General features: G+C 42.2%; 1 protein-coding gene across 1 annotated transcript in view; it reads right to left on the minus strand.

Annotated features, from left to right (window-relative positions):
- The window catches only part of LOC110525990 (protein Niban 2), a 57,472-nt gene extending 33,129 nt beyond the window's left edge, over positions 1-24,343 (minus strand). Inside the window, exons 1-2 of the mRNA XM_021606544.2 lie at positions 23,983-24,343; positions 1,499-1,629 (exon numbers count right to left, since the gene is read on the minus strand). Coding sequence (XP_021462219.1) covers positions 1,499-1,629; positions 23,983-24,037 — 186 coding nt within the window. The 5' untranslated portion in view covers positions 24,038-24,343. The remainder of the gene's footprint in view (positions 1-1,498; positions 1,630-23,982) is intronic.
- Between the last annotated feature and the right edge of the window lie 3,440 nt (positions 24,344-27,783).

Genomic DNA, 27,783 nt, shown 5'->3' on the forward strand with positions numbered 1-27,783 from the left:
TGGGGCCACAGTGTCTCCTGAGCCCTCCTGTCTCAGCCTCCAGTATTTATGCTGCAGTAGTGTATGTGTCGGGGGGCTAGGGTCAGTTTGTTATATCTGGAGTACTTCCCCGGTCTTCTGTGTGAATTTAAGTAAGCTCTCTCTAATTCTCTCTTTCTCTCAGAGGACCTCAGCCCTAGGACCAAACCTCAGGACTACCTGGCATGATGACTCCTTGCTGTCCCCAGTCCACCTGGCCGTGCTGCTGCTCCAGTTTCAACTGTTCTGCCTGCGGCTATGGAATCCTGACCTGTCCAACAGACGTACTACCTGTCCCAGACCTGCTGTTTTCAACTCTCTAGAGACAGCAGGAGTGGTAGAGATACTCTTAATGATCGGCTATGAAAAACCAGCTGACATTTACTCCTGAGGTGCTGACTTGCTGCACCCTCGACAACTACTGTGATTATTATTATTTGACCATGCTGGTCATTTATGAACATTTGAACATCTTGGCCATGTTCTGTTATAATCTCCACCCGGCACAGCCAGAAGACGACTGGCCACCCCCCATAGCCCGATTCCTCTCTAGGTTTCTTCCTAGGTTTTGGCCTTTCTAGAAAGTTTTTCCTAGCCATCGCGCTTCTACACCTGCATTGCTTGCTGTTTGGGGTTTTAGGCTGGGTCTCTGTACAGCACTTTGAGATATCAGCTGATGTACAAAGGGCTATATAAATACATTTGATTTGATTTCCTTAGTGATGCACTACTTTTGAAAAGAGCTGCATACGGAATAGTGTTGCAGCGGTAGCACCAGACAGAATGTAACGGACTCTCTTTAAGAAGGTAATGGCACTGTGCAGGCTTGAAAAATGTGAATTAAACCATGGCTAGAGACACTGGACATCCAGGAGAATACAAATAAAGAGTTTACTAGGTGTGACGCCACTCGCCCTAAAGTCAACTGTAGCAGCTGTTCAAGCTTACTTCTCACTTTGTCAGTAGCACGGTTAACTTGAGATCTCACTGCAGATGAGGTCACCACGACACAGCATGGCTGCTTGTTCTTCACTAGCCTACTAGCTAACATCTGCTACACAGAGACAGAGCCATACAAGGGAAACTGAGATTTTTCCCTCCGTACCATGTAACTCTAAAGCAGACTCATTTGGCTGAAGTGGCCTTCAAAAATCAAGGCGACTGTCATTCTGTATTTATAATAAACCATCTTGTGATCTAAACACACTTAAATCTTCAGAACACACTGAAAGCATGGGAGTGTAAATCAGCATCTGTCCTGAGTCCCTCTTAGACTGCCATTCATTTGATGTAGTGTGATGTGAGCTCCAAGTTCAACATAATGTGGGCGAAGTGTTCCAAATGTCAGCACTTCATGAGAAACTGCAGATATTATTCCATCGCCTTCTCGGGGAAGGCACAGTAGGAATAAAGGAGTATGGAAGAGGGGAACAAGAGGAGGAGAAAAAACAGGGACAGGAGAGGAGGACGTGTTCATTACCTTACGGCGCAGTAGCTGTGGCTGGGGCCCCCCTCCTCCCTCAATGTCAAAGCGGACCTTGTTGAAGAGGGCCACTGCATACTGCTGCTCATACAGACGGCCAAACTCTCCAATCACCTCGCCTGTCCGGGCTGCATGGGGAAGGGAGGAGAGGCGGGGTCAGTTGTTACAAATGAAGTGGTGTATAATGACACACAGCCACATGCTCCAAACAAGAGGCTCCTGCGCTATAGGCCATTCTGGCTCCGACAATGCTTACATAATGACACATTCCCCATGTTAACAGTGATGTATTAGTTAGTGTATTCTGAATTAATATGTTACAGTTGAGGTCGGAAGTTTACATACACTTAGGTTGGAGTCAGTAAAACTCGTTTTTCAGCCACTCCACAAATTACTTGTTAACAAACCATAGTTTTGGCAAGTCGGTTAGGACATCTACTTTGTGCATGACACAAGTCATTTTTCCAACAATTGTTTACTGACAGTTTATTTCACTGTGTCACAATTCCAGTGGGTCAGAAGTTAAAATGCACTAAGTTGACTGTGCCTCTAAACAGCTTGGGAAATTCCAGAAAATGATGGCATGGCTTTAGAAACTTCTGATGGGCTAATTGACATAACTTGAGTCAATTGGTGGTGTACCTGGGGATGTATTTCAAGGCCTACCTTCAAACTCAGTGTCTCATTGCTAGACATCATGGGAAAATCAAAAGAAATCAGCCAAGACCTCAGAAAAACAATTGTAGACCTCCACAAGTCTGGTTCATCCTTGGGAGCAATTTCCAAACGCTTGAAGGTACCACGTTCATCTGTACAAACGATAGTACGCAAGTATAAACACCATGGGAACACGCAGCCATCATACCGCTCAGGAAGGAGAGGCGTTCTGTCTCCTAGAGATGAACGTACTTTGGTACGAAAGTGCAAATCAATCCCAGAACAACAGAAAAGGACCTTGTGAACATGCTGGAGGAAACAGGTACAAAAGTATCTATATCCACAATAAAACGAGGCCTATATCGACATAACCTGAAAGCCACTGCTCCAAAACCTCCATAAAAAAGCCAGACTACGGTTTGCAACTGCACATGGGGACAAAGATCGTACTTTTTGGAGAAATGTCCTCTGGTCTGATGAAACAAAAATAGAACTGTTTGGCCATAATGAGGAAAAAGGGGGAGGCTTGCAAGCCAAAGAACACCATCCCAACCGTGAAGCACAGGGGTGGCAGCATCATGTTGTGGTGGTGCTTTGCTGCAGGATGGGACTGGTGCACTTCACAAAATAGATGGCATAATGAGGAAAGAAAAGGATGTGGCTATATAGAAAGCAACAACTCAAGACATCAGTTAAAGCTAAAGTTAAAGCTTGGTCGCAATTGGGTCTTCCAAATGGACAATGACCCCAAGCATACTTCCAAAGTTGTAGCAAAATGGCTTAAGGACAACAAAGTCAAGGTATTGGAGTAGCCATCACAAAGCGCTGACCTCAAACCTAGAGAGAATTTGTGGGCAGAACTGAAAGTGTGTGCGAGCCAGGAGGCCTACAAACCTGACTCAGTTACACCAGCTCTGTCAGGAGGAATGGGACAAAATTCACCCAACTTATTGTAGGAAGCTTGTGGAAGGCTACCCAAAACGTTTGACCCAAGTTAAACAATTTAAAGGCAATGCTACCAAATACTAATTGAGTGTACGTAAAATTCTGACCCACTGGAAATAATTACCCCTACTATTATTCTGACTAGAGGTCGACCAATTATGATTTCAACGCCGATACCGATAGAGATTATTGGAGGACCAAAAAAGCTGATACAGATGATTAATCTGCCGATTTTTTTACTTTTTCTATTAGAAATAATGACAATTACAACAATACTGAATTAACACTTATTTTAACTTAATATAAAACATCAATAAAATCAATTTAGCCTCAAATAAATAATGAAACATGTTCAATTTGGTTTAAATAATACAAAAACAAAGTGTTGGAGAAGAAAGTAATATGTCCCATGTAAAAATGTGTGCCATATAAAATATGTGCCATGTAAAAAAGCTAACGTTTAAGTTCCTTGCTCAGAACATGAGAACAAATGAAAGTTGGTGGTTCCTTTTAACATGAGACTTCAATATTCCAAGGTAAGAGGTTTTAAGTTGTAGTTAATATAGTATTTATAGGACTATTTCTCTGTATACCATTTGTATTTCATATACCTGACTATTGGATGCTCTTATAGGCACTATAGTATTGCCAGTGTAACAGTATAGCTTCCGTCCCCCTCCTCGCCCCTACCTGGGCTCGAACCAGGAACACATCGACAACAGCCACAGTCGAAGCATCGTTACCCATCGCTCCACAAAAGCCGCGGCCCTTGCAGTGCAAGGGGAATAACTACGCCAAAAGCGAGTGACGTTTGAAACAGTATTAGCGCACACCCAGCTAACCATTTCACATTGGTTACACCAGCCATTAGGCTGATAGGCTTGAAGTCAAAAACAACGCTGTGCTTGCGAAGAGCTGCTGGCAAAACGCACGAAAGTGCTGTTTGAATGAATGATTACGGGCCTGCTGCTGCTCAGTCAGACTGCTCTATCAAATCAGACTTAATTATAACATAATAACACACAGAAATACGAGCCTTTGGTCATTAATATGATCGAATCCGGAAACTATCATTTCGAGAAAAAAAACGTTTATTATTTCAGTGAAATACGGAACCGTTCGGTATTTTATCTAACGGGTGGCACACATAAGTCTAAATATTCTTGTTACATTGCACAACCTTCAATGTATGTCATAATTACGTAAAATTCTGGCAAATTAGTTCGCAATGAGCCAGGCAGCCCAAACTGTTGCATATACCATGACTCTGCGTGCAATGAACGCAAGAGAAATTACACAATTTCACCTGGTTAATATTGCCTGCTAAACTGGATTAGTAGTTATAACTAGTGATTATGATTGATTGTTTTTTATAAGATAGGTTTAATGCTAGCTAGCAATTTACCTTTGCTTCTACTACATTCGCGTAACAGGCAGGCTACTCGTGGAGTACAATGGTTAGAAAGTTGGACTAGTTAACTGTGCGGTTGCAAGATTGGAACCCTGAGCTGACAAGGTGAAAATCTGTCGTTCTGCCCCTGAACAAGGCAGTTAACCCACAGTTCCTAGGCAGTCATTGAAAATAAGAATGTGTTCTTAACTGACTTGCCTAGTTAAATAAAAGGTATAAAAAATAAATTATAAATAAATAATAATAGGAGCCCAAAAATACCGATTTCCGATTGTTATGAAAACTTGAAATTGGCCCTAATTAATCGGCCATTCCGATTAATCGTTCGACCTTTAATTCTGACATTACCCATTCTTAAAATAAAGTTGTGATCCTAACTGACCTAAAACAGAGAATTTTTACTAGGATTAAATGTCAGGAATTGTAAAAAATAAATAAAAAAAATAAAGTGGTTTAAATATATTTGGCTAAGGCGTATGTAAACTTCCGACTTCAACTGTATGTAATAGTCTTTGAGAGAGCAAACGGGCACTTTTCTCTCGTTCCAGTGCACCATTACCTCAATTCCTATTTACTACGTTTATCACGGTGTAAAACAACAAAATGTTTCCAAGTGGAAAGTAAAACACAGGCTTTGAAGAATGTACAGCATTTCACACGGTCCTTTATCAGAATGTCCACACAGTCATGTTTGCATTACCTGGAGTTAGCCTTCAGTTCACAGATCCTTTTACTCTACCCAGTAATGGAGTTGGCATGGAAACAAATCTGGCACATTATCAATTTGTTTGTGAAACTGAAAAGGCCCTGACTTCAAAGTTATATCCTGGACTAGAGCTGGAAATTGCCAGGGATCTTTCTATTTGACCTAGATAGTTTGTGTGTATGTATTGATATGTAGGCTAAATGTGCCTTTTTTTTATTATGTAGTTCTGTCTTTGTGCTGTTCTTGTCTATTGATGTTCTGTATTATGTTTTGTGTGGACCCAAGGAAGAGTAGCTGCTGCTTTTGAAACAGCTAATGGGGATCCTATTAAAATACCAAAATATAGGATATTATCATGATATTTAGGTGCTGACACGATGTGTATTGCGATTCTCACAATTCTATATGTATTGCTATTTGATACTGTAATTTTATTGCGATTCGATGTTCCAAACATATTGCTTCCCATATGTCTGCTGCAGAGGGACAAGAGAGAGCCATAAGAACATTTGTTTGATCAGTCATGGAACTGAAAAGTGCTGAAACCAAATTGGGTCCCAATATATATACCAAAGACTACATCCCGTTATCTAACTATCGATTTATTTCACCATCACGGACCTTCTCCAACAAACTATTTTAGCCGTTTCTTTATGTGACTCTCATACCGAGCGAGGCCATTTCTGATGTTATCGTCTCTTTATGTCTGGGCTATTTCTGATGTTATCGTCTCTTTATGTCTGGGCTATTTCTGATGTTATCGTCTCTTTATGTCTGGGCTATTTCTGATGTTATCGTCTCTTTATGTCTGGGCTATTTCTGATGTTATCGTCTCTATGTCTGGGCTATTTCTGATGTTATCGTCTCTATGTCTGGGCTATTTCTGATGTTATCGCCTCTATGTCTGGGCTATTTTGGAGAGAAGGAAATAAAGAAAAAAAATAAGTCAAATGTTGTTGTTTTTTCTTGTCTATTTAGAGAGTGGTGCTATAAATGTAGCGTGGCGAGGAATGGTCTGCTGGCAGGGCAGAGGGCTCTGCTCAAAAGTAGTGCACTGTGTAGGGAACAGGGTAACATTTGGGACGCGCAACCAGAAAGTGAGAGAAAGAGAAATGGAACGAGGCCAATTGGGGAAATAAAGAACCACCTGACTGGTGCCAAATAGTTTGGGTTCTTCTGAAAGAGGACGGCAAGAGTCCTTCCATCTGCTGCTCTTTAGACCAATCATATTCTAAGACCACCAACCCAAGACCCAGCTGAGGAGAACAATTGCTACAAATAATTGAGTGTGAGTAGTAGCCCAACCGAGTGAGTGACTAAATGGTATTGCCAAAACAAAATTGGCAAAATGTGTATTTCTGATACTATAGCACTTACACGGGAAATACGATAATGTTAGATAGTAATTATAGTTGGAGCAGAGATAATCTCTCTGATCCCATCTGTTCTGCATTAAGTTTATGGAATGTTTCTTTTGCTGGGACTGGGAGAGAGGTGGTTGGGTGAAAATAATGAGAGATGGATCAGATTTGCTTTCTAAAGACTGAGGCTACAGTATAATTAAGGGCTCTGGTAAAGACATTAGGCAAGCAGGAGCAGCGTCTGGGGGACTGGACATTAGAATGAACCGGGTTAGTAAGGAACTAGGCTAACAAGACATGGGGAGGGGTTGAAATATCACCAATTATTTTGTGGGAATGATAGGCTCACAGCAAAGTCCACCTTGTGCCACTCCTTCCTATGGCCTTCCAACACAACACAGGCCTTCCATCAGATTACTGATGGAAGTAATCAGAGTCGAGTGTGGGTCTATCAGAGACTTGAGGACCATGGTACAGAGAAGGAATAGCAGGTGACACGTTGGTGGTGGTTTTAGGGTAGCCTTTCATAGCTGTATCACTGTTTGTGCAGTGACTCACAATCCATCTTGAACAAACATCGGACTGTAGACAGAGGACTAAAACTGCAAGTGGCTCCTCCACTCCTCCAGTCAGTCCAAACCCATCCAGTCACCAGATGCTTGCTCAATTAAACTCTCTCCCACAGATTCTGACTGCTTAATCCCTTAGTTATAGGTCAAAGACAATGGATGGTTAAACAGACCACAATTATTCGGACATAGGTCACCTCTAGGTGGAGTGAGCCGAGCCTGTGTGTCAGTATATTTCTGCTCTCCTTGTCAGCTATTGTCATGCCAAACATGACAATTTCATAGGGAGTTGGCCAGATAGCAGAAACAAATCTGGGACCAGGCTAAAGTGAGTCTAATGCACTGCAACTCTGTTGCAGAAAAAGCCAAAAATATGGTCAGGTCAGAAGTAGTAATACTGGCTGTGACCATATAAAAAAAAAACACATTTGAAATAGGACAAATACTGTATAAGCACCCACCAAAATACATTTTATTATTAATTATTGGAATGAAATAAGGTTAAAGAATAGAAAAGGCCAAACACTGTAATTAAAACTTTTCTGTTTGACCTGATGAAGATCTTCTTGATCAAAACATTGTCATTGTGTAACTTTTATTTAACTAGGCAAGTCAGTTAAGAACAAATTCTTATTTATATTGACTGCCTACCCCGGGACAAACCTGGACGACGCTGGGCCAATTGCGTGCCACCCTATGGGACTCCCACTCACAGCCGGATGTGATGCAGCTTGGATTGGAACCAGGTACTGCAGTGACGCCTCTGGCACTGAGATGCGGCGTTTTAGACCACTGCGCCACTCAGGGGTCCAAGTCATTAAAAGGTGGTAATTAGAACTAAGTAAACAGTGAATGGCGTTTTTCTTTTTAGGATGTGAGTATGACCAACCATTTCTCCCAAAATAAGATGACACAAAGCTTGGGGAATGTCCTGGTGGGCCAGCTGGCTGACTGGTGAGGAAGTGTCTGCTTTACGTAACTATTAATAACAACTTAGTCGGGGGGGGGGGGGGGGGGGGGGGGGGGGGCTCTAGTGTCTTCAGTGCTACTGATGGAACAAAACCTGGAAATCAGTTCAGGGTTTAGACCCACTCCAGCAAAAAAAATAAAAAAAATCCCTTTGAAAAACTGAACCAGTGAGAGGGAGCTAGGAAAGAGAGTTGGCCTGGGAATGGTTCCCATGTTGGGGGTGTGGTCACTTTTGAAAGCTTGGAATGACAGGCCCGAGGAGTAACAACCACAAAATACAACAGTGCGTGTGTGTGTGTCACTTGATTGAGTCACATGCTGACTTAGTTTCATGTGATCAAGGCGAGACAGTGACACTTCTCATTGTTCCCAAACATGACATTAGAATAGCAATCACAATGAATTTATACAGCCAGATTGGCAGTCTTTATCCTCTGTTAAACGTGTTTAGAAAGCCTACCAGTGATTGAAATCACAAGGTAACTTGAAAGAGCACCCTGTATGGCATTGGCAGACTTCATAACACTTAACAATATTCACAATGAGGTGTGAGCGGTTGATTTGGCGCATGACACAGTTGACATGCTCTCAACACTGTCCTTTGATTTACTCGGTTGTTTGTGAGGCATGATCACATGGTGGCAGGACCACTGGACTTTTAAAAAAAATGAAAAGCTTAATTTCTCTCAGTACATGATGTCTAACTAGACAGCATGCGGTATCTGGGCTCACAGATAATACTGCCCCTATTCAACTGGCCTTTAGTGTCTTGTAGTCTACAGTTGAATAAACTTCCCTGGAACTTTTCTGTGAAGGTTTAACAGTCCACTGAAATATTTCCTGATGAACAGCAAACTCTCCAACTCGGACTTTGTGCTGTTGCTGCCGTTCGTAAAACTTTACCTGAATCAAAAATGGAAACTCAATTTCAAAACATTGTGTTGTATGAAAACTATCCTACAGTACTGTGGGCTTCTGTCTTACGTACATCCCAAATGGCACCCTATCCCTTATATAGTGAAATACTTTTGACCAGGGCCCATAGGTCAATATAGGGAATAGGGTACCATTTTAGATACAGCCTTAGTTGACACTAGATCCCATAATAACCAACCCTGTGCCCTAGAGGTTTGGAGCCCGAGTGTGAGAAATATGATTCAGATGTGAGTGTGAGTTCTCTCTGCAGTGAGAGGATGGGTGAGGGTTTCTTGTTCTTCATGAAGAACAAGAAGTCTCTTCCCCCACTGTCAAGAGAGGTTAGGGGGAGGAAGGGAGTGCTGACAGGGCATGTGTATTATCTCACATCAGATGGGGGTCACTCCTATGCAATACTTGTCCCTCAACAGATTGTAATACGTGTGCTGTATAGTCCTAGTACATACTGTAACATACAGTGTGGCATTTTACAGGACTCTACTATACTGTGGGGCAAAAAAGTATTTAGTCAGCCACCAATTGTGCAAGTTCTCCCACTTAAAAATATGAGGCCTGTAATTTTCATCATAGGTACACTTCAACTGTAGGATTTTTAATGAATTTATTTGCAAATTATGGTGGAAAATAAGTATTTGGTCACCTACAAACAAACAAGATTTCTGGCTTTCACAGACCTGTAACTTCTTCTTTAAGAGGTTCCTCTGTCCTCCACTCGTTACCTGTATTAATGGCACCTGTTTGAACTTGTTATCAGTATAAAAGACACCTGTCCACAACCTCACAGTCACACTCCAAACTCCACTATGGCCAAGACCAAAGAGCTGTCAAAGGACACCAGAAACAAAATTGTAGACCTGCACCAGGCTGGGAAGACTGAATCTGCAATAGGTAAGCAGCTTGGTTTGAAGAAATCAACTGTGGGAGCAATTATTAAGAAATGGAAGACATACAAGACCACTGATAATCTCCCTCGATCTGGGGCTCCACGCAAGATCTCACCCCGTGGGGTCAAAATGATCACAAGAACGGTGAGCAAAAATCCCAGAACCACACGGGGGGACCTGGTGAATGACCTGCAGAGAGCTGGGACCAAAGTAACAAAGCCTACCATCAGTAACACTACGCCGCCAGGGACTCAAATCCTGCAGTGCCAGACGTGTCCCCCTGCTAGAGAGCATTTGGATGATCCAGAAGAAGATTGGGAGAATGTCATGTGGTCAGATGACACCAAAATAGAACCTTTTGGTAAAAACTCAACTCATCGTGTTTGGAGGACAAAGAATGCTGAGTTGCATCCAAAGAACACCATACCTACTGTGAAGCATGGGGGTGGAAACATCATGCTTTGGGGCTGTTTTTCTGCAAAGGGACCAGGACGACTGATCAGTGTAAAGGAAAGAATGAATGGGGCCATGTATCGTGAGATTTTGAGTGAAAACCTCCTTCCATCAGCAAGGGCATTGAAGATGAAACGTGGCTGGCTCTTTCAGCATGACAATGATCCCGAACACACCGCCCGGGCAACGAAGGAGTGGCTTCGTAAGAAGCATTTCAAGGTCCTGGAGTGGCCTAGCCAGTCTCCAGATCTCAACCCCATAGAAAATCTTTGGAGGGAGTTGAAAGTCCGTGTTGCCCAGCAACAGCCCCAAAACATCACTGCTCTAGAGGAGATCTGCATGGAGGAATGGGCCAAAATACCAGCAAGTGTGTGAAAACCTTGTGAAGACTTACAGAAAACGTTTGACCTCTGTCATTTCCAACAAAGGGTATATAACAAAGTATTGAGATAAACTTTTGTTATTGACCAAATACTTATTTTCCACCATAATTTGCAAATAAATTCATTAAAAATCCTACAATGTGATTTTCTGGATTTTTTTTCTCATTTTGTCTGTCATAGTTGAAGTGTACCTACTATGAAAATTACAGGCCTCTCATCTTTTTAAGTGGGAGAACTTGCACAATTGGTGGCTGACTAAATACTTTTTTGCCCCACTGTGTGTGTGTGTGTATTATATATATATATATATATATATATATATATATATATATATATATATATATATATATATATATATATATATATATATATATATATATATATAAAGTATTTAACCTTTATTTAACCAGGCAAGTCAGTTAAGAACAAATTCATATTTTACAATGATGGCCTACCAGAAAACAATGGGTTAACTGCCTTGTTCGGGAGCCCAACGCACAAATCACTAGGCTACCTGCCGCCCCAAATTAGGAGGCACAAAAGAGTAATTGAAATGGAGAAAATCAGAGTACTGTAATTCAAATCACTATTGCAGACAATTGGCAGTCAGATACAATATGCTATAGTGCCCGGACTGAAGAGTATCCTTCCTTCTGTGCATTGTGTACATGTTCAGCCCGGCTAGGCGGCAACTATGTGGGAGTTAGTTTGGCAATCCAGGTCAAATTCATGATTGTGTATACTGTAAAGTTAATCTTTACACCGTTAAGCAGTAACACCGAGGCTGAGAGCAATAAGGTAATTGCATTTCACCATATTACCATCCTCTATTCAAAGAAACACTTCATTTTCCCCTTTAATCCATTTTCATGGAGAAGAAGAAACAAACGAGTTAAAAAGATGGAAGAAATAGAGATGGGGAGCATCTTGGCTCTGTTATTGTGAGACTAGCTGACGCTGTGCTAGTTTGTTCATTTGGTGTGCCGTCGTGTCCCAGCTAATTGTGTTGGGGGCCTCAGCAGTGCTGAGTCTGGGTGAAAGCTGGGTTACTGTCTTGTCATGTTCCAATGACTCACAGGAGAACGCTCAGTCTCAAATTGCACTTTAATCTCTTTATAAGCCACTACTTTTGAGCAGAGCCAAACGGGCACCCTACTCCCTATATTAGTGTACTACTTTCAAGTCCCCCATAGCAACACTATATAGGGAATAGGGAGAACTTCACTGGGAGAAAGGATGTTTGGTATGCTTTTTACATTTGTATCACAAACCATTTTTTGAAAATCATGAAAGCGGCCAAAGGCAGCAGAAATGTAATGTGTTTGAAGATCACATTGTTCCAAACAAAGTACTTTTGAGATATTCATATTAATATATTTTAATGTTGAATAAATTGATGTGAAAAATGTTGTGAAGAATCTAGACATACTTCATTTTTAAGAGCACATAAGGAGTAAAATGACACCAATATGCTGCTGTATCATGTAGGGTTCACACAGTCTTCTTACAGAGGCATGTATAGGTCTAAAAAAGGGCATAAAATGGCAACTTTAAAATTATTTTCAAAAAAGTGATACAAAATGTAAAATGCATATCAAACATCCTTCCTCCTAATGAAGTTTCTGTGTGAGAATATCCAGAACCATCTGAGATACCAAAAATATTTTTGCGTGGAATTACCCTAGGGTGTCATTTTGGAATGCAGCCGAAATCTTTACCAACCACATCCTTACATCAAATTGACTACTTAATTACTTTAGGGAAGTAAATGTTGAACAACTGCACTTAAACAGCTAAATAGCCTATGGGTGGGTGGGTAAATGTATGGTATGCACTAGCTCTCAAACTCTAGGTGACCTTCTTCCTTCTCCCTACAGTTCTCAGCAGTTTGATTAGTCCAGGACTGGCATATGTGAACTACACTGAACAAAAATAAACAACATGCAACAATTCAAGATTTTACTGAGTTACAGTTCATATAAGGAAAATCAGTCAATTGAAATACATTGATTAAGCCCTAATCTATGGATTTCACATGACTGGGAATATAGATATGCATCTGTTGTTCACAAAAAGGTAGGGGTGTGGACAAAAAGCCAGTCAGTATCTGGTGTGACCACCATTTGCCTCATGGAGCACGACATCTCCTTCGCATAAGAGTTGATCAGCCTGTTGATTGTGGCCTGTGGAATGTTGTCCCACTCCTCTTCAATGGCTGTGCGAAATTGCTGGATATTGTCGGGAACTGAAACACGCTATCGTACCCATCGATCCAGAGCATCAAAAACATGCTAAATTGGTGACATGTCTGGTTAGTATGCAGGCCGTGATAGAACTGGGACATTTTCAGCTTCCAGGAATTATGTACAGATCCTTGCGACATTGGGCAGTGCATTATCATGCTGAAACATGAGGTGATGTCGGCGGATGAATGGCACGACAATGGGCTCAGGATATCTCTGTGCATTTAAATTGCCATTGTAAAGTGCAATTGTGTTCGAGGTCAGTAGCTTATGCCTGCCCATTCCATAACCTCACCGCCACCATGGGGCACTGTTCACAATGTTGACATCAGCAAAGTGCTCGCCCACACAACGCCTTACACACTGTCTACCATCTGCCCGGTACAGTTGAAACCGGGATTCATCTGTGAAGAGCACATTTCTCCAGCGTTCTAGTGGCCATTGAAGATGAGCATCTGACAGTTTGTGCAGATATTCTTCGGTTGTGGAAACGATCCTGCAGGTGTGGAAGTCGGACGTGGAGGTCCTGGGCTGGCGTGGTTACATGTAGTCTGTGGTTGTGAGGCCGGTTGGACTTGCTGCCAAATTCTCTAAAACGACTAAAACGGCTTATGGTAGGTAAATGAACGTTCAATAATCTGACAACAGGTCTGGTGGACATTCCTGCAGTCAGGTGGATGGATCATCTTGGCGAAGGAGAAATGTCCGCTAACAGGGATGTAAACAAATTTGTGACCAAAACATGAGAGAAATGCACTTTTTGTGCGTACGTAACATTTCTTGCATCCTTTATTTCAGCTCATGAAACAAGTGATCAACACCTTACATGTTGCATTCATGTTTCTGTTCGGTGTGTAAGTGTAGGGTACAGATGGTAGTCATTCAAAAATCAAGGTAATCCATGCAATTTATTATGGGACTTGTTTAGCACATTTTTACTCCTGAACTCATTTAGGGTTGCCATAAAGGGGTTGATTGACTCAAGATATTTCAGCTGTTCATTTTTTTAAAATTAATGTGTAAAAATTTTGAAAAACAATTCCACTTTGACATTATTGCCAGTGTTAGGCCAGTGACACAAAATCTAAATATAATGCATTTAAAATTCAGGCTGTAACACAACAAACATCACGATTGTGTGGTTAAACAATACATAGCATAACAGCCTACTGCATTTTACTCATGGCAGAAATATATATATATTTTTTAAAGATTTAAGGTGTCTTTGGTAAAAAAAATAATAATAATAAATAAATATATATATATATATATATATATATATATATATATATATATTATATATATATATATATATATAGTCTAGCCTACACTCCAAAATTAAACAAATTCTAATAAATCGCCTTTGAGTGACCGTATTATTATACATACTGGATGGACAGGTTACCTTATGCTACGCTACAAACTTTCAATCCATGAGTCTGGGAAAGATCATAAACTCAGCAAAAAAAGAAAACATCCCTTTTTTAGGACCCTGTCTTTCAAAGAACTCATAAAAATCTAAAAAAACTTCACAGATCTTCATTGTAAAGGGTTTAAAACACTGTTTCCCATGCTTGTTCAATGAACCATAAACAATTAAATGAACATGCACCTGTGGAACGGTCGTTAAGACACTAACAGACGGTAGGCAATTAAGGTCACAGTTATGAAAACTTAGGACACTAAAAAGGCCTTTCTACTGACTGTGAAAAACACCAAAAGAAAGATGCCCAGGGTCCCTATTCATCTGTGTGAAAGTGCCTTAGGCATGCTGCAAGGAGGCATGCAGATGTTGCCAGGGCAATAAATTGCAATGTCCGTACTGTGAGACGCCTAAGACAGTGCTACAGGGAGACAGGATGGACAGCTGATCGTCCTCGCAGTGGCAGACCACGTGTAACAACACCTGCACAGGATCGGTGCATCCGAACATCACACAGGTACAGGATGGCAACAACAACTGCCCGAGTTACACCAGGAACGCACAATCCCTCCATCACTGCTCAGACTGTCCACAATAGGCTGAGAGAGGCTGGACTGAAGGCTTGTAGGCCTGTTGTAAGGCAGGTCCTCATCAGACATCAACTATGGGTACAAACCCACCGTCGCTGGACCTGACAGGACTGACAAAAAGTGCTCTTCACTGACGAGTCGCGGTTTTGTCTCACCAGGGGTGATGGTCGAATTCGCGTTTATCGTCGAAGGAATGAGCGTTACACCGAGGCCTGTACTCTGGAGCTGGATCAATTTGGAGGTGGAGGGTCCATCATGGTCTGGGGCGGTGTGTCACAGCATCATCGGACTGAGCTTGTTGTCATTGCAGGTAATCTCAACACTGAGCATTACATGAAAGACATCCTCTTCCTTCATGTGGTACCCTTCCTGCAGGCTCATCCTGACATGACCCTCCAGCATGACAATGCCACCAGCTCGTTCTGTGCATGATTTCCTGCAAGACAGGACTGTCAGTGTTCTGCCATGGCCAGCGAAGAGCCCGGATCTCAATCCCATTGAGCACTTTCTGGACCTGTTGGATCAGAGGGTGAAGGCTAGGGCCATTCCCCCCCAGAAATGTCCGGGAACTTGCAGGTGCCTTGGTGTAAGAGTGGGGTAGCATTTCACAGCAAGAACAGGCAAATCTGGTGCAGTCCATGAGGAGGAGATGCACTGCAGTACTTAATGCAGCTGGTGGCCACTTTTGATTTTGACCCCCCCTTTGTTCATGGACACATTATTCCATTTATGTTAGTCACATGTCTGTGGAACTTGTTCAGTTTAGGTCTCAGTTGTTGAATCTTTTTATGTTCATACAAATATTTACACATTGAGAGGACGTTTTTTTTCCCCCCTGCCCATTTGATAATGTGCCATTCTATATCGAAACAAATTTGACATATCAGTAAAGACCAGATTAAATTGAGAATAGTCTGATGGGTGAAAATATGATCCCTTGAGAGAACAGCGTGTTCAGTCTGAGGGAAGGAACAGAGAGCAAGCTTTTTTTGCAACTTTTTCAAATAGTCAATAACCTAATCACATCACGCAGCCCATATATATTTTGATTTCTAAGACATTCTAAAGGTTTGTATCATTCACAACTAAATTAGCCAATAACTTTAAATCTAATCTAGGAGCTGTTTCAAATTATCACTTTTACACTCGACATAGCCACTTCCATAGAGACTGAGCATATGAATGGGAACAATATCCTTTCTATTTGCAGCTAAGTTCAATAATATTATTCTTACTATAAAATCATATAAAATAATGGCATGGGACTTAAGCAAATCTTGTCCGCTAAATTAACTACCTTACATGGCGCATAGCCAGATAACATACAGTAGGCCTACTCATATTTCGGTTCTTTCTTTAGACCTGCCTAAAATGAATAATGGATTTATTGTGATGGTGTATATTAAAATGTATTTATTATTCTTTTAAATATAGATTTTCCAAAGGTACGCATCAGTGGCTTGTAAGCATGGAGGCCTGGAGATTCTAAACATGTTTATGTTAATTAACGGTCAATTACTGTGAGACCAGCAGTCATTTTCAAGACAATAACCGTCTGACAAAATGTCATGACCGCCACAGCTCTTGCTGCAACCCTATCCTACTAGTCTCAAGATGATGACCTCGTTCAAGGGTTACTGGAATACAGTTAGGATGTTCAGTCTTGGAACATGGCCACGTGTGGAGGGATTCCCTGACTGTAGATCCTATCAGCATCAAGGCAACTCTAACTCTCTCTCTCAACAGAGCTGGACCAGAATATACACGTGAAGAACGCACCAAGCAGCCAGCAAAACAGGGAAATGAGTCATGACACAATGATATCTGATGATTCAATTATTAACTATCCAAACTAAGGGAAGTCACCTTGGCTACATCCAGAATATAGTGACTGATTTTCAGTAAGAGTTCTCTCCCTCTCTGTCTGGCATGCTGTTAAGGTAAATATGTGGTTTGTGTGCGCAAACAGGCGGGCACCTATGTGTGTGTATGTGCGTCTCAGCACATAATAACGAACAGACATTTCCTCAGAGCAGACTGAAAGAATACCTTGACGTCTTCAGGCCCTTGACAGTCAGTACTTTAGAGACTGTGTGGCGCTCCGCTCTCTGTCCGAGACTCGCAAGATACTGACTGCAGCCCAAGGCCCCAAATATTCTAGTTTTCCAGCCACAAGCACACATGCTTTTTTTCATGCATTCCTGTAATTCCACATCTGATATGCGTCTTTGGATTGGCTGGCCAACGCATTAAAAGTATGACTCCAAAAGAGAACGTTGCTCCCTTTATCATCAAGAGGATCACTCTCTCAGATGTTTCCCTGCTAATGGCACACGATTACTTGGAATAGAGAAAGACTTCACTTGTTATCTACAAAAATGTTTGGTTTTTCATAAGATAGCTCGACATTCTTCATATTGATGTATTGTGTGCAGCCAGGGTTTATAAAGCCACATGGCCATTCAAAAGAAAAATCGGTAGTTGATTAGGAGTCAGGATACCTCAATGAAGAATATAAGCATTGGTGTGCTACGGCTAGGTAGGTGTTGATACTAAATGTCAATGTTGGGAGGGAGCCTTCATTCTCTCCTGTTGCCCAACACACCCTTGCCCAGGGTTCTTTTCTGGATCAAAATGGGGCTTAGGTGGTGGGCGTGACAGTGGCATGGCCAATGGTACTGTATTTCTTGAAGCCCTCCTGTTGGCCACAGTGACAAAATGCATTATTATCATAATACATTTTTTTTTACCTTTAACTAGGCAAATCCCTTAAGAATAAATTTGTATCTACAATTACGGCCCACAACGGCCAAACCCTGACGGCGCTGGGCCATTTGTGGGCCGCCCTATGGTACTCCCAATCACGGCTGGTTGTGATACAGCCTGGATTCAAACCAGGGTGTCTGTAATGACGCCTCTAGCACTGAGATCCAGGGCCTTAGACCGCTGTGCCAGTCGGGAGCCAGAAAGCTGTTTTAAAGCACATTTCTACACCTTTTTCCATGTGGTGGAGATAACATTTTGCAGTTTTAAAGCAATTCTACACATTTTGCCACAGTTTATGCTATCGGAGTGCCTCAAATTTTATAACAAAATCAATGGTGGCCTTATGTCATGACAACAAAATAAACTCCTGAATGCATCTTAAAAAAAAAAAATCTAAGAATCTCCCTGACTGTCTAGCTATTAGGGCTGTGAGTTTGAAATAATTTCACTATTCGAATAGTATCATGAATTTTTGTTGGATATCCGGATATTCTAAATACCTATTTTTACCTAAGCCCTGCTGAGTGAGGGAGAAGCTGGCGCTCTATTGCTGCCGCTGCAGAAGGTACGGGGCGTTGTGTTGTAGCGAGCAGAACGAGGGAGAGAGAGATGCCAAGGCAACTCGGCTACAGCTAAGACTTGTAGAAAGCCACAATGTTATTTATCATCCCATATAACAGTGCCTGTTGACTGGAGTAGCCAAGAGAAGCTAGCTAGGTTAACAGAGGCCACCTGCTACGCTTTCTCTCCCTCGTTGGTTGCTCGTTGTAGCCTACTCCTAATGTCGCTTACTTTTAATTCCGTAATTTTATTCCATCTTGCATTGCATTAGTAAACTTGCACTCCACTTGCTACACATTGAGTCTCTTTGTAGTTTATGTTGGCCAATTAACTTGGCAAAGCTACACAGGTCAAGGCTACTGGTTGGCCACATGTCTTTTTTGGGGGAGCACCACGCACATCATAAAAACGACTTTAATAAAACAACAAGCTTTTCAAATTAATAATTAGAAATGTCATGGTATACACTTGTATGTAACATCACATGGATATTTTAATTTAGAAAAAGGCTTCAGTGTTAAAATATGGCCAAATATCCCCCCCCCCCCCTCAACAAAATTAATACTCAAGTATTCGAATACTAACATCCGCTCGGATGACTTGGCCTGCACAATCACCTGACCTCAACCCAATTTGAGATGGTTTGGGAGGAATTGGACCGCAGCGTGAAGGAAAAGCAGCCAACAAGTGCTCAGCACATGTGGGAACGCCAAGACTGTTGAAACACCATTCCAGGTGAAGCTGGTTGAGAGAATGTCAAGCGTGTGCAAAGCCGTCATCAAGGCAAAGAGTAACTACTTTGAAAAATCTCAAATATATTTGGATTTGTTTAACACTTTTTTGGTTACTACATGATTCCATGTGTTATTTCATAGTGTTGATGTCTTCACTATTATTCTACAATATAGAAAATAGTCAATATAAATTAAAACCCTGAAATGAGTAGGTGTGCCCAAACTTTTGACTGGTACTGTAGATGGCCCGAAACAACTGACAGCCTGCCCAAGACCTTTCTACTCAGAAAAAAAACCCTGTTAATCATGTGTTATGTTATTCCTCTCTGATGAAGGCACGTCCTCTCAGCTGCCTGTGGACAAGTTCCTACAGGCAGACCTTTGAAGCTACTGGGATTATACAGACTGCTGCACAAGAGTATGATTATACAGTGAGATAAAACTCAGTTCTTATGGTCACCATTGCCACAGCCACGTGGGCTTTACATTGCTATCAACTCAAGTAAAGGGGATTTACATAGAAAATTAACAATTACCCCCCCCCCCCCCCCCCCCCCCCCCCCCCACACACACACACACACACTTTAAACCATGCCTCTGGGTTGTCTGATTAATCAGTCTGTAATACACAATGAATTGGTATATAGAGCCTGAAACGTGTGTGCAAAATCGTGTATATGTTCCATAAAAGACAGAATGCTGACAAAAAGTTACATTTGAACTTAACATTTCTCTGTGCATTTTGTCCTTCAGCTACTCAAAATTTGAGACAAAATATCCACAGGAAAATATTGTTCACCACATTTTTAGAGAGCCGGTAGGTATATGGTCTGGCACCAAGGTAAAGTTTTATTTTGGATATTCGGTTCTCTTGTCAGTAGCTATTCAACCAAGCATTCCATGACAATGAAAATAATATACTCAATCATGGGAGGATTGAGAACAATCCACACATTGTTGTATAACTTTTTATTCAACATTCTGGCATTTAAGGAACATTTACACGATTTTGCATTCAAAAGTTACAGGCTGTATATACCAATTCATTGTGTATTACAGCCTGATTAATCAGACTACCGTCTGTGGTGACACTAACCCATTCATAGACGCTAACGTCCGACAGGGAGGAGGTGAGGGCCCTGGCAGAGTGGAGCCAGGAAAATAACCTCTCCCTCAACGTCAACAAAAGTAAAGTAAGGAGCTGATCGTGGACTTCAGGAGACAGCACACCCCCATCGACAGGGCAGCAGTGGAGAAGGTGAAAAGCTTCAAGTTCCTCAGCGTACACATCACTGACAATCTGAAATGGTCCACCCACATAGTGTGGTGAAGAAGGTGCAACGCCTTACTGAAGAGCTCAGAGACTTTCAACGTGGCACCGTCATAGAATGCAACATTTCCAGCAAGTCGTGTGCTGAAGCGAGTAAAGATTGTTGCAACTGAGGACAGACACTCACTACCGAGTCCCAAACTGCCTCTGGAAGCAACGTCAGCACAAGAACTGTTTGTCGGGAGCTTCATGAATTAGGTTTACATGGCCGAGCAGCCGCACACAAGCCTAAGATTACACAATGACAAGCGTCTGGAGTGGTGTAAAGCTTGCCACCATTGGACTCTGGAGCAGTGGAAACGCTTCACCATTTGGCAGTCTGACAGATTAATCTGCATTTGGCGGATGCCAGGAAAAATGCTACCTACCCGAATTATTAGTGGCAACTGTAAAGTTTGGTGGAGGAATAATGATCTACGGCTGTTTACCATGGTTTGGCCTAGGCCCCTTAGTTCTAGTTAACTCATTCTAGACAATTCTGTGCTTCCACCTTTCCTGTTTCAGCATGACAATACCCCCATGCACAAAATGAGGTGCATACAGAAATGGTTTATCGAGATCGGTGTGGAACAACTTGACTGGCCCGCACAGAGTCCTGACCTCAACCCCATCGCTTCTGGATGAATTGGAACGCCGACTGCAAGCCAGGCCTAATCGCCCTACATCAGTGCCCGACCCCTCTAATGCTTGTGGCTGAATGGAAGCAAGTCCCCGCAACAATGTTCCAACATCTAGTGGAAATCCTGGAGGGGGAGGTGGTCAACTACATATTAATGCCCACCTATGGTAAATTCAATTATTTATGAATGATTTAATTCAGATTTAATTTCTTTCATCACATTCCCAGTCGGTCAGAAGTTTACATACACTCAATTAGTATTTGGTAGCATTGCCTTTAAATAGTTTAACTTGAGTCAAACGTTGTGGGTAGCCTTCCACAAGCTTCCCATAATAAGTTGGGTGAATTTTGTCCCATTCCTCCTGACAGAGCTGGCGTAACTGAGTCAAGTTTGTAGGGCTCCTTGCTCGCACACGCTTTTTCAGTTCTGCCCACACATTTTCTACAGGATTGAGGTCAGGGCTTTGTGATGGCCACTCCAATACCTTGACTTTGTTGTCCTTAAGCCATTTTGCCACAACTTTGGAAGAATGCTAACATGCTGATCAGACCGGACACGCGACGTGTGTCGCAAAATAAATGCAGAAATCCATGTTATTCAATTATTGCGCGCGCCAAAGAGTGTCTGCGATGCCAACAGCAAATAGAAGTCATTCCTATTTCTGACGCAGATCGCGCTGCATGTCCTGCCTCTCCCATCTCCTCATTGGTTATATTGAAAGACGAACTGTTGAAAGACGGAAGACAAACTGTTTTGCCTGTAGTCGTGGTAATACTATGAAGGTTTAGATGCGATCCCCATATAAGTTCAACGATGAAATGGCCTGGAAGGAAGAGAGATGACTAGAAATGATTCAGTTGGCCGTTTTATGTGTGGATTAATTTGTCAGAGTAGAGGTCCTTGTGCATTTCAGGTAAAATAACAACTCAATGTTTATATCCCAGGACAGATTAGCTAGCAACAGCAAGCTAGCTAAATAGGACAAATTAACATTAGCTAGCAAGTGCAAGCTAACTAGCTAAATTGCCATACATGTTTAATGCTTTTCGACCTGTCTCCAAATTAATGTCATTGGTTCAGAGTTTGTTTTGATATTTTAACCTGCGTGTCGTGATTGCGTTTGGTGTGAGGGGAGGGGGGGGGGGGGGGCAAAATAAATTTGTGCACGCACGCAGACGGTTTGGGTTCCGTGTTAGGGTCATTGTCCATTTGGAAGACCAAGCTTTAACTTCCTGACTGATGTCTTGACAGGTTGCTTCAATATATCCACATTATTTTCCTCCCTCATGATGCCATCTATTTTGTGAAGTGCACCAGTCCCATCCTGCAGCAAAGCACCCCCACAACATGATGCTGCCACCCCAGTGCTTCACTGTTAGGATGGTGTTCATTGGCTTGCAAGCCTCCCCTTTTCCCTCCAAACATAACAATGGTTATTATGGATAAACAGTTATATTTTTGTTTCAGCAGACCAGAGGACATTTCTCCAAAAAGTACGATCTTTGTCCCCATGTGCAGTTGCAAAACGTAGTCTGTTTTTTTTTAATGGCGGTTTTGGAGCAGTGGCTTCTTTCTTGCTGAGCGGCCTGTCATGTTATGTCGATATAAGGACTCGTTTTACTGTGGATATAGATACTTTTGTACCTGTTTCCTCCAGCATCTTCACAGGGTCCTTTGCTGTTGTTCTGGGATTGATTTGCACTTTTCGCACCAAGGTACGTTCATCTCTAGGAGATGAACGTACCTTCCTCGTCTCCTTCCTGACCAGTATGATGGCTGCATGTTCCCATGGTGTTAATACTTGTGTACTATTGCTTGTACAGATGAACATGGTACCTTCAGGCGTTTGGAAATGGCTCCCAAGGATGAACCAGACCTGTGGAAATCTACAATTTGTTTTCTGAGGTCTTGGGGAGTTTCTTTTGAGTTTCTCATGATGTCAAGCAAAGACACACGGAGTTCGAAGGTAGGCTTTGAAATACATCCACAGGTACACCTCCAATTGACTCGGAAGCTTCTAAAGCCATGACATAATTTTCTGGAATTTTCCACGCTGTTTAAAGGCAGTCAACTTAGTGTATGTAAACTTCTGACCCAATGGAATTGTGATTCAGTGAATTATAAGTTAAATATAATTCTGTAAACAATTGTTGGAAAAATTACTTGTGTCATGCACAAAGTAGACGTCCTAACCGACTTGCCAAAACTATAGTTTGTAAACAAGAAATTTGGGGAGTGGTTGAAAAACGAGTTAGACTCCAACCTAAGTGCATGTAAACTTCCGACTTCAATTGTATGTCCACCGACCCACCTTTCGCTTTCGCCTTAAGTAACCTTTGTCTTTTGTACCCATGCCAAACCTAAAATATACTAATTTAAAAGTATCCTGGAATTACATTTACTATGTTACGTCAAGTCTGAGACCATGCTGACTGTGGGCACAGAACTTGTGTATCGTATCTGTTCAAAACTGCTAGAGTATGTGTATCTTTTTTATAATAAAATATAAGAATATGTTTTGAAAACCGTTTTGAAAAGCGCTGATTGACGCTTCTGAACGTTAAACGACAGCATCAGAATTGTTGTTCACGTGGAGCCAACCTTGGGCGAATGTAAGCTGAAAACCCTACCAATGGAGATCGGTTTTCGAGAGCTATGGTAACACTAAAACTTGAGAACTGGAATCGAACTTTTCCATATATTAGACACACGCCTAGTAGTTTACTTTACCTGCTATATTCATGATAGAGAACGAAAAGTGTTTCCATTCAGATCACTAAAATGCTGCTGGTAACATTGACTATGACGGCTATATTGTTCAGTTCCCTAGTTCTTATTCACGCATTTATGATCTGTAGTATGTATGTATGTATGTACGTACACACAAAACATGCATTACTGTGGTAAAAGCTAATGTTGACAAAATCCCAACGCACTCACCTTTAATGATCTCCCGCTTGCCCTCATCCAGGTGGCTCGAAATCAAGTCCCCCATAACAACAAATAAAACTTAATCCAGTGACAACAATGCCGTTCGTTTCAAAGGCAAATAGAACGTACAAATATACTAAACAAATTAACAGGAACTATGTTGAACTCGCGTGCACACAGCGTGGTGAATGATTGGAAGAATGCAAGCGGAGGGAAAGAGAATAAAAGTTGAGCTCGCCTTGAGCAGGAGGGAGACACCCTAAATGTGAGTCACTACTCGTTGAACTATGCCAGTCAGACATTTCTTTAGGCATGTCGAAAGTGTGGTTTCGACAGAGGTAGTCCTTCGACATATGGGGCCAATTCACTGCCATAAAGGGCGTGTCAAGAGTTTGTAAACAAATTATAGCACACACGGAATTATTTTTAGCTGAAAGATGGAGAGATTTTCTCTCCACAATAGTTTTACCAGCTGTGAAATACTTGCATTAAATGTGGGGTTTTATTCGATGTTGTACTATAAACCAAACTGATGAGTTTCAGCTATAAAATACGCTACAAATTATCCTAAAATCATGATTAAATTAGCGCCGAGACCCCTAGAGGGCATAGTTATTTCTGACGTCTTGTATGAACAGTTGACTCAATCTGCCCAGTGGTTCAACTCACTGGGATACATTGGAAACGATGTCGTCAAAATATTTTGTTTGCGGATTGGACCACGGTCGCCATGACATTTCTCAACAACAAAAAAATAGGCTACCTGCCTTTATCTAGGCAAACAAAGGCAACGTTTAAATGCAATCATGAACGCCGATTTTAGTCTGTATCCTATGCCTATTGAAATGACAAGTCAATCTCGCAAATGGGCCATTTATAACGATTTCACACCCTGTGTTCAACTTTCATCACTCAAACTCCCCTGTCGGATTTATAATTAATCAGATGCGCAAAATTGGTTTGTTTACAATTATATAACTGGTTCTAGCCCTGAATGTTGATTGGCTGAAATTTGTGGTATATCAGACTATACATGGTGCATTCGGAAAGTATTCAGACCCCTTGACTGATTCTAAAATGTATTCAATTGTTTTTTCCCTCATAAATCTACACACAATACCCCATAATGACAAAGCAAAAACAGATTTTTAGAAATTTTAGCAAAAATAAATAAATAACTGATTACATTTAAATAATTATTCAGACCCTTTACTCAGTACTTTGTTGAAGCTCCTTTGGCAGCGATTACAGCCTCAAGTCTTCTTGGGTATGACACTACAAGCTTGGCAACCTGTATTTGGGGAGTTTCTCCCATTCTTCTCTGCAGATTCTCTCAAGCTCTGTCAGGTTGGATGGGGAGCGTCGCTGCACAGCTATTTTCAGGTCTCCAGAGATGTTCGATCGATTCCAAGACCAGGCTCTGGCTGGGCCACACAGAGATTTGCCCGAAGCCACTCCTGCGTTGTCTTGGCTGTGTGCTTCAGGTTATTGTCCTGTTGGAAGGTGAACCTTCTCCCCAGTCTGAGTTCCTGCTGCTGAAAAACATCCCCACAACATGATGCTGCCACCACCATGTTTCACCATAGGGATGGTGCCAGGTTTCCTCCAGACGTTATGCTTGGCTTTCAGGCCAAAGAGTTCAATCTTGGTTTCATCAGACCATATAATCTTGTTTCTCATGGTCTGAGAGTCCTTTAGGTGCCTTTTGGCAAACTCCAAGCGGGCTGTCATGTGCCTTTTACTGAGGAGTGGCTTCTGTCTCGCGAGTGCTGCAGAGATGGTTCTCCTTTTGGAAGGTTCTCCCATCTCAACAGAGGAACTCTGGAGCTCTGTCAGAGTGACTATCGGGTTCTTGGTCACCTCCCTGACCAAGGCCCTTCTCCCCGATAGCTCAGTTTGGCCAGGTGGCCGGTCTAGGAAGAGTCTTGGTGCTTCCAAACTTATTCCATTTAAGAATGATGGAAGCCACTGTTCTTTGGGTGCATGGTAATCGAAATTGTGTTTTATTAAGTAAAATGCATATTTTTCCAGTTTTCTTTTCGGTGGCACACCATTCAACTAGTTTAGGAGGAAACAGATGCCTTTGCAGCCTGAATGGAGGATATTTTATGTACTCGCTGGTTGCAGGGGTTAAGAGTGTATTGACAGCTATGCTATTCATATTGGGACGCCAAAGACAAGCTCCCTCTGCTGTTTCCTGAAGTCCACGATCATCTCCTTTGTTTTGTTAACATTGAGTGAGAGGTTGTTTTCCTGACACCACACTCCGAGTGCCCTCACCTGTGTATACAGTTGAGGTCGGAAGTTATCCAAGATGGCGTAGCAGTCAGACGTCTTTGTCCTCTTCTTGTCATCTTGTCGTGTCCCGTGTATATATCTTTGTTCTTCGCATATATTTTTTATATTTTTCCTAAACCTCAACTTCAATATACTCTCCTGCAACCCGCCTCACCCAATGTGGTATGGATCTGCTATTTTCTAAAGTATTTTTCTTTACTTTCAAACTGGAATCCCCCAACAGAAGCTAGCCAGCTAACTAGCTAGTAGTCAGCTAACCACTGCTAGCGGTCATCAGCTAACCTCTAGCTTGGAAATCTCTCGCCAACGCGATTCAAACCAGAGCATACCAGACTTATTTTCTCTCCATATCCCCGGATTCCTATCGCAAGCTCTGAACCTTTTCTCCTGGATTATCGCTGGTAGCTAGCTGCAATCTGAGTGGCTACTCCTGGTTAACATCTCTGTCCCGAAGCAAGCACCAATCAGCCTGGAGCTAGCTCATGCTAGGCCCATCTCCCGGCTAGCTGAAGAGGTCCATCAGCCACTCCTTGGGCTACAATACCTATTTTGCCAATTGGCCTGGACCCCTTTTATTACACGAAGCCCTGCTAATCCATCACGACTAGACTACCGAGGTAATCTGCCTGGGGGTTATTTTTCCAACAGGCCCCTCCGTTGCAACGTCCCCTGAAGGCCCATCTGCTAGCCTGCTAGCCGCGGCCGCAAGCTGTCTAGAGCAAATAGGACTGTTAGCTAAATAGGTCCATCGGCCAATTTTTTGGGCCACTATATCTATTTTTCCAATTTGACTGGGACCCTTTACCACATGGAACCCTACTAATCCATCACGGCTGGTCTGCTGACGGAACCGCACGAGGAGGCTACAACAGACTTCTTCCGTCGTGACGTCCCTCTAAGGCCCTTCTGCTAGCTTGCTAACCCTGGCCCGCTAGCTGTCTGAATTGCCGTGTCTCCAGCCAGCTTAACTACTCACTGCACCCCTATGATCACTCGGCTACGCATGCCTCTCCCTAATGTCAATATGCCTTGTCCATTGCTGTTCTGGTTAGAGATTATTGTCTTATTTCACTGTAGAGCCTCTAGCCCTGCTCAATATGCCTTAGCTAACCCTTCAGTTCCACCTCCCACACATGCGGTGACATCACCTGGTTTAAATTATGTTTATAGAGACAATATCTCTCTCATCGTCACTCTATGCCTAGGTTTACCTCCACTGTATTCACATCCTACCAAACCTTTGTCTGTACATTATGCCTTGAATCTATTCTATTGCGCCCAGAAAACTACTCCTTTTACTCTCTGTTCCGAACATACTAGACGACCAGTTCTTATAGCCTTTAGCCGTACCCTTGTCCTACTCCTCCTCTGGTGATGTAGAGGTTAATCCAGGTGCTGCAGTGCCTAGCTCCACTCCCATTCCCCAGGCGCTCTCATTTGTTGACTACTGTAACCGTAAAAGCCTTGGTTTCATGCATGTTAACACTAGAAGCCTCCTCCCCAACTGTGTTT

Source organism: Oncorhynchus mykiss, chromosome 6 (genome assembly GCF_013265735.2).
Source record: "Oncorhynchus mykiss isolate Arlee chromosome 6, USDA_OmykA_1.1, whole genome shotgun sequence".
NCBI lineage: Eukaryota > Metazoa > Chordata > Actinopteri > Salmoniformes > Salmonidae > Oncorhynchus > Oncorhynchus mykiss.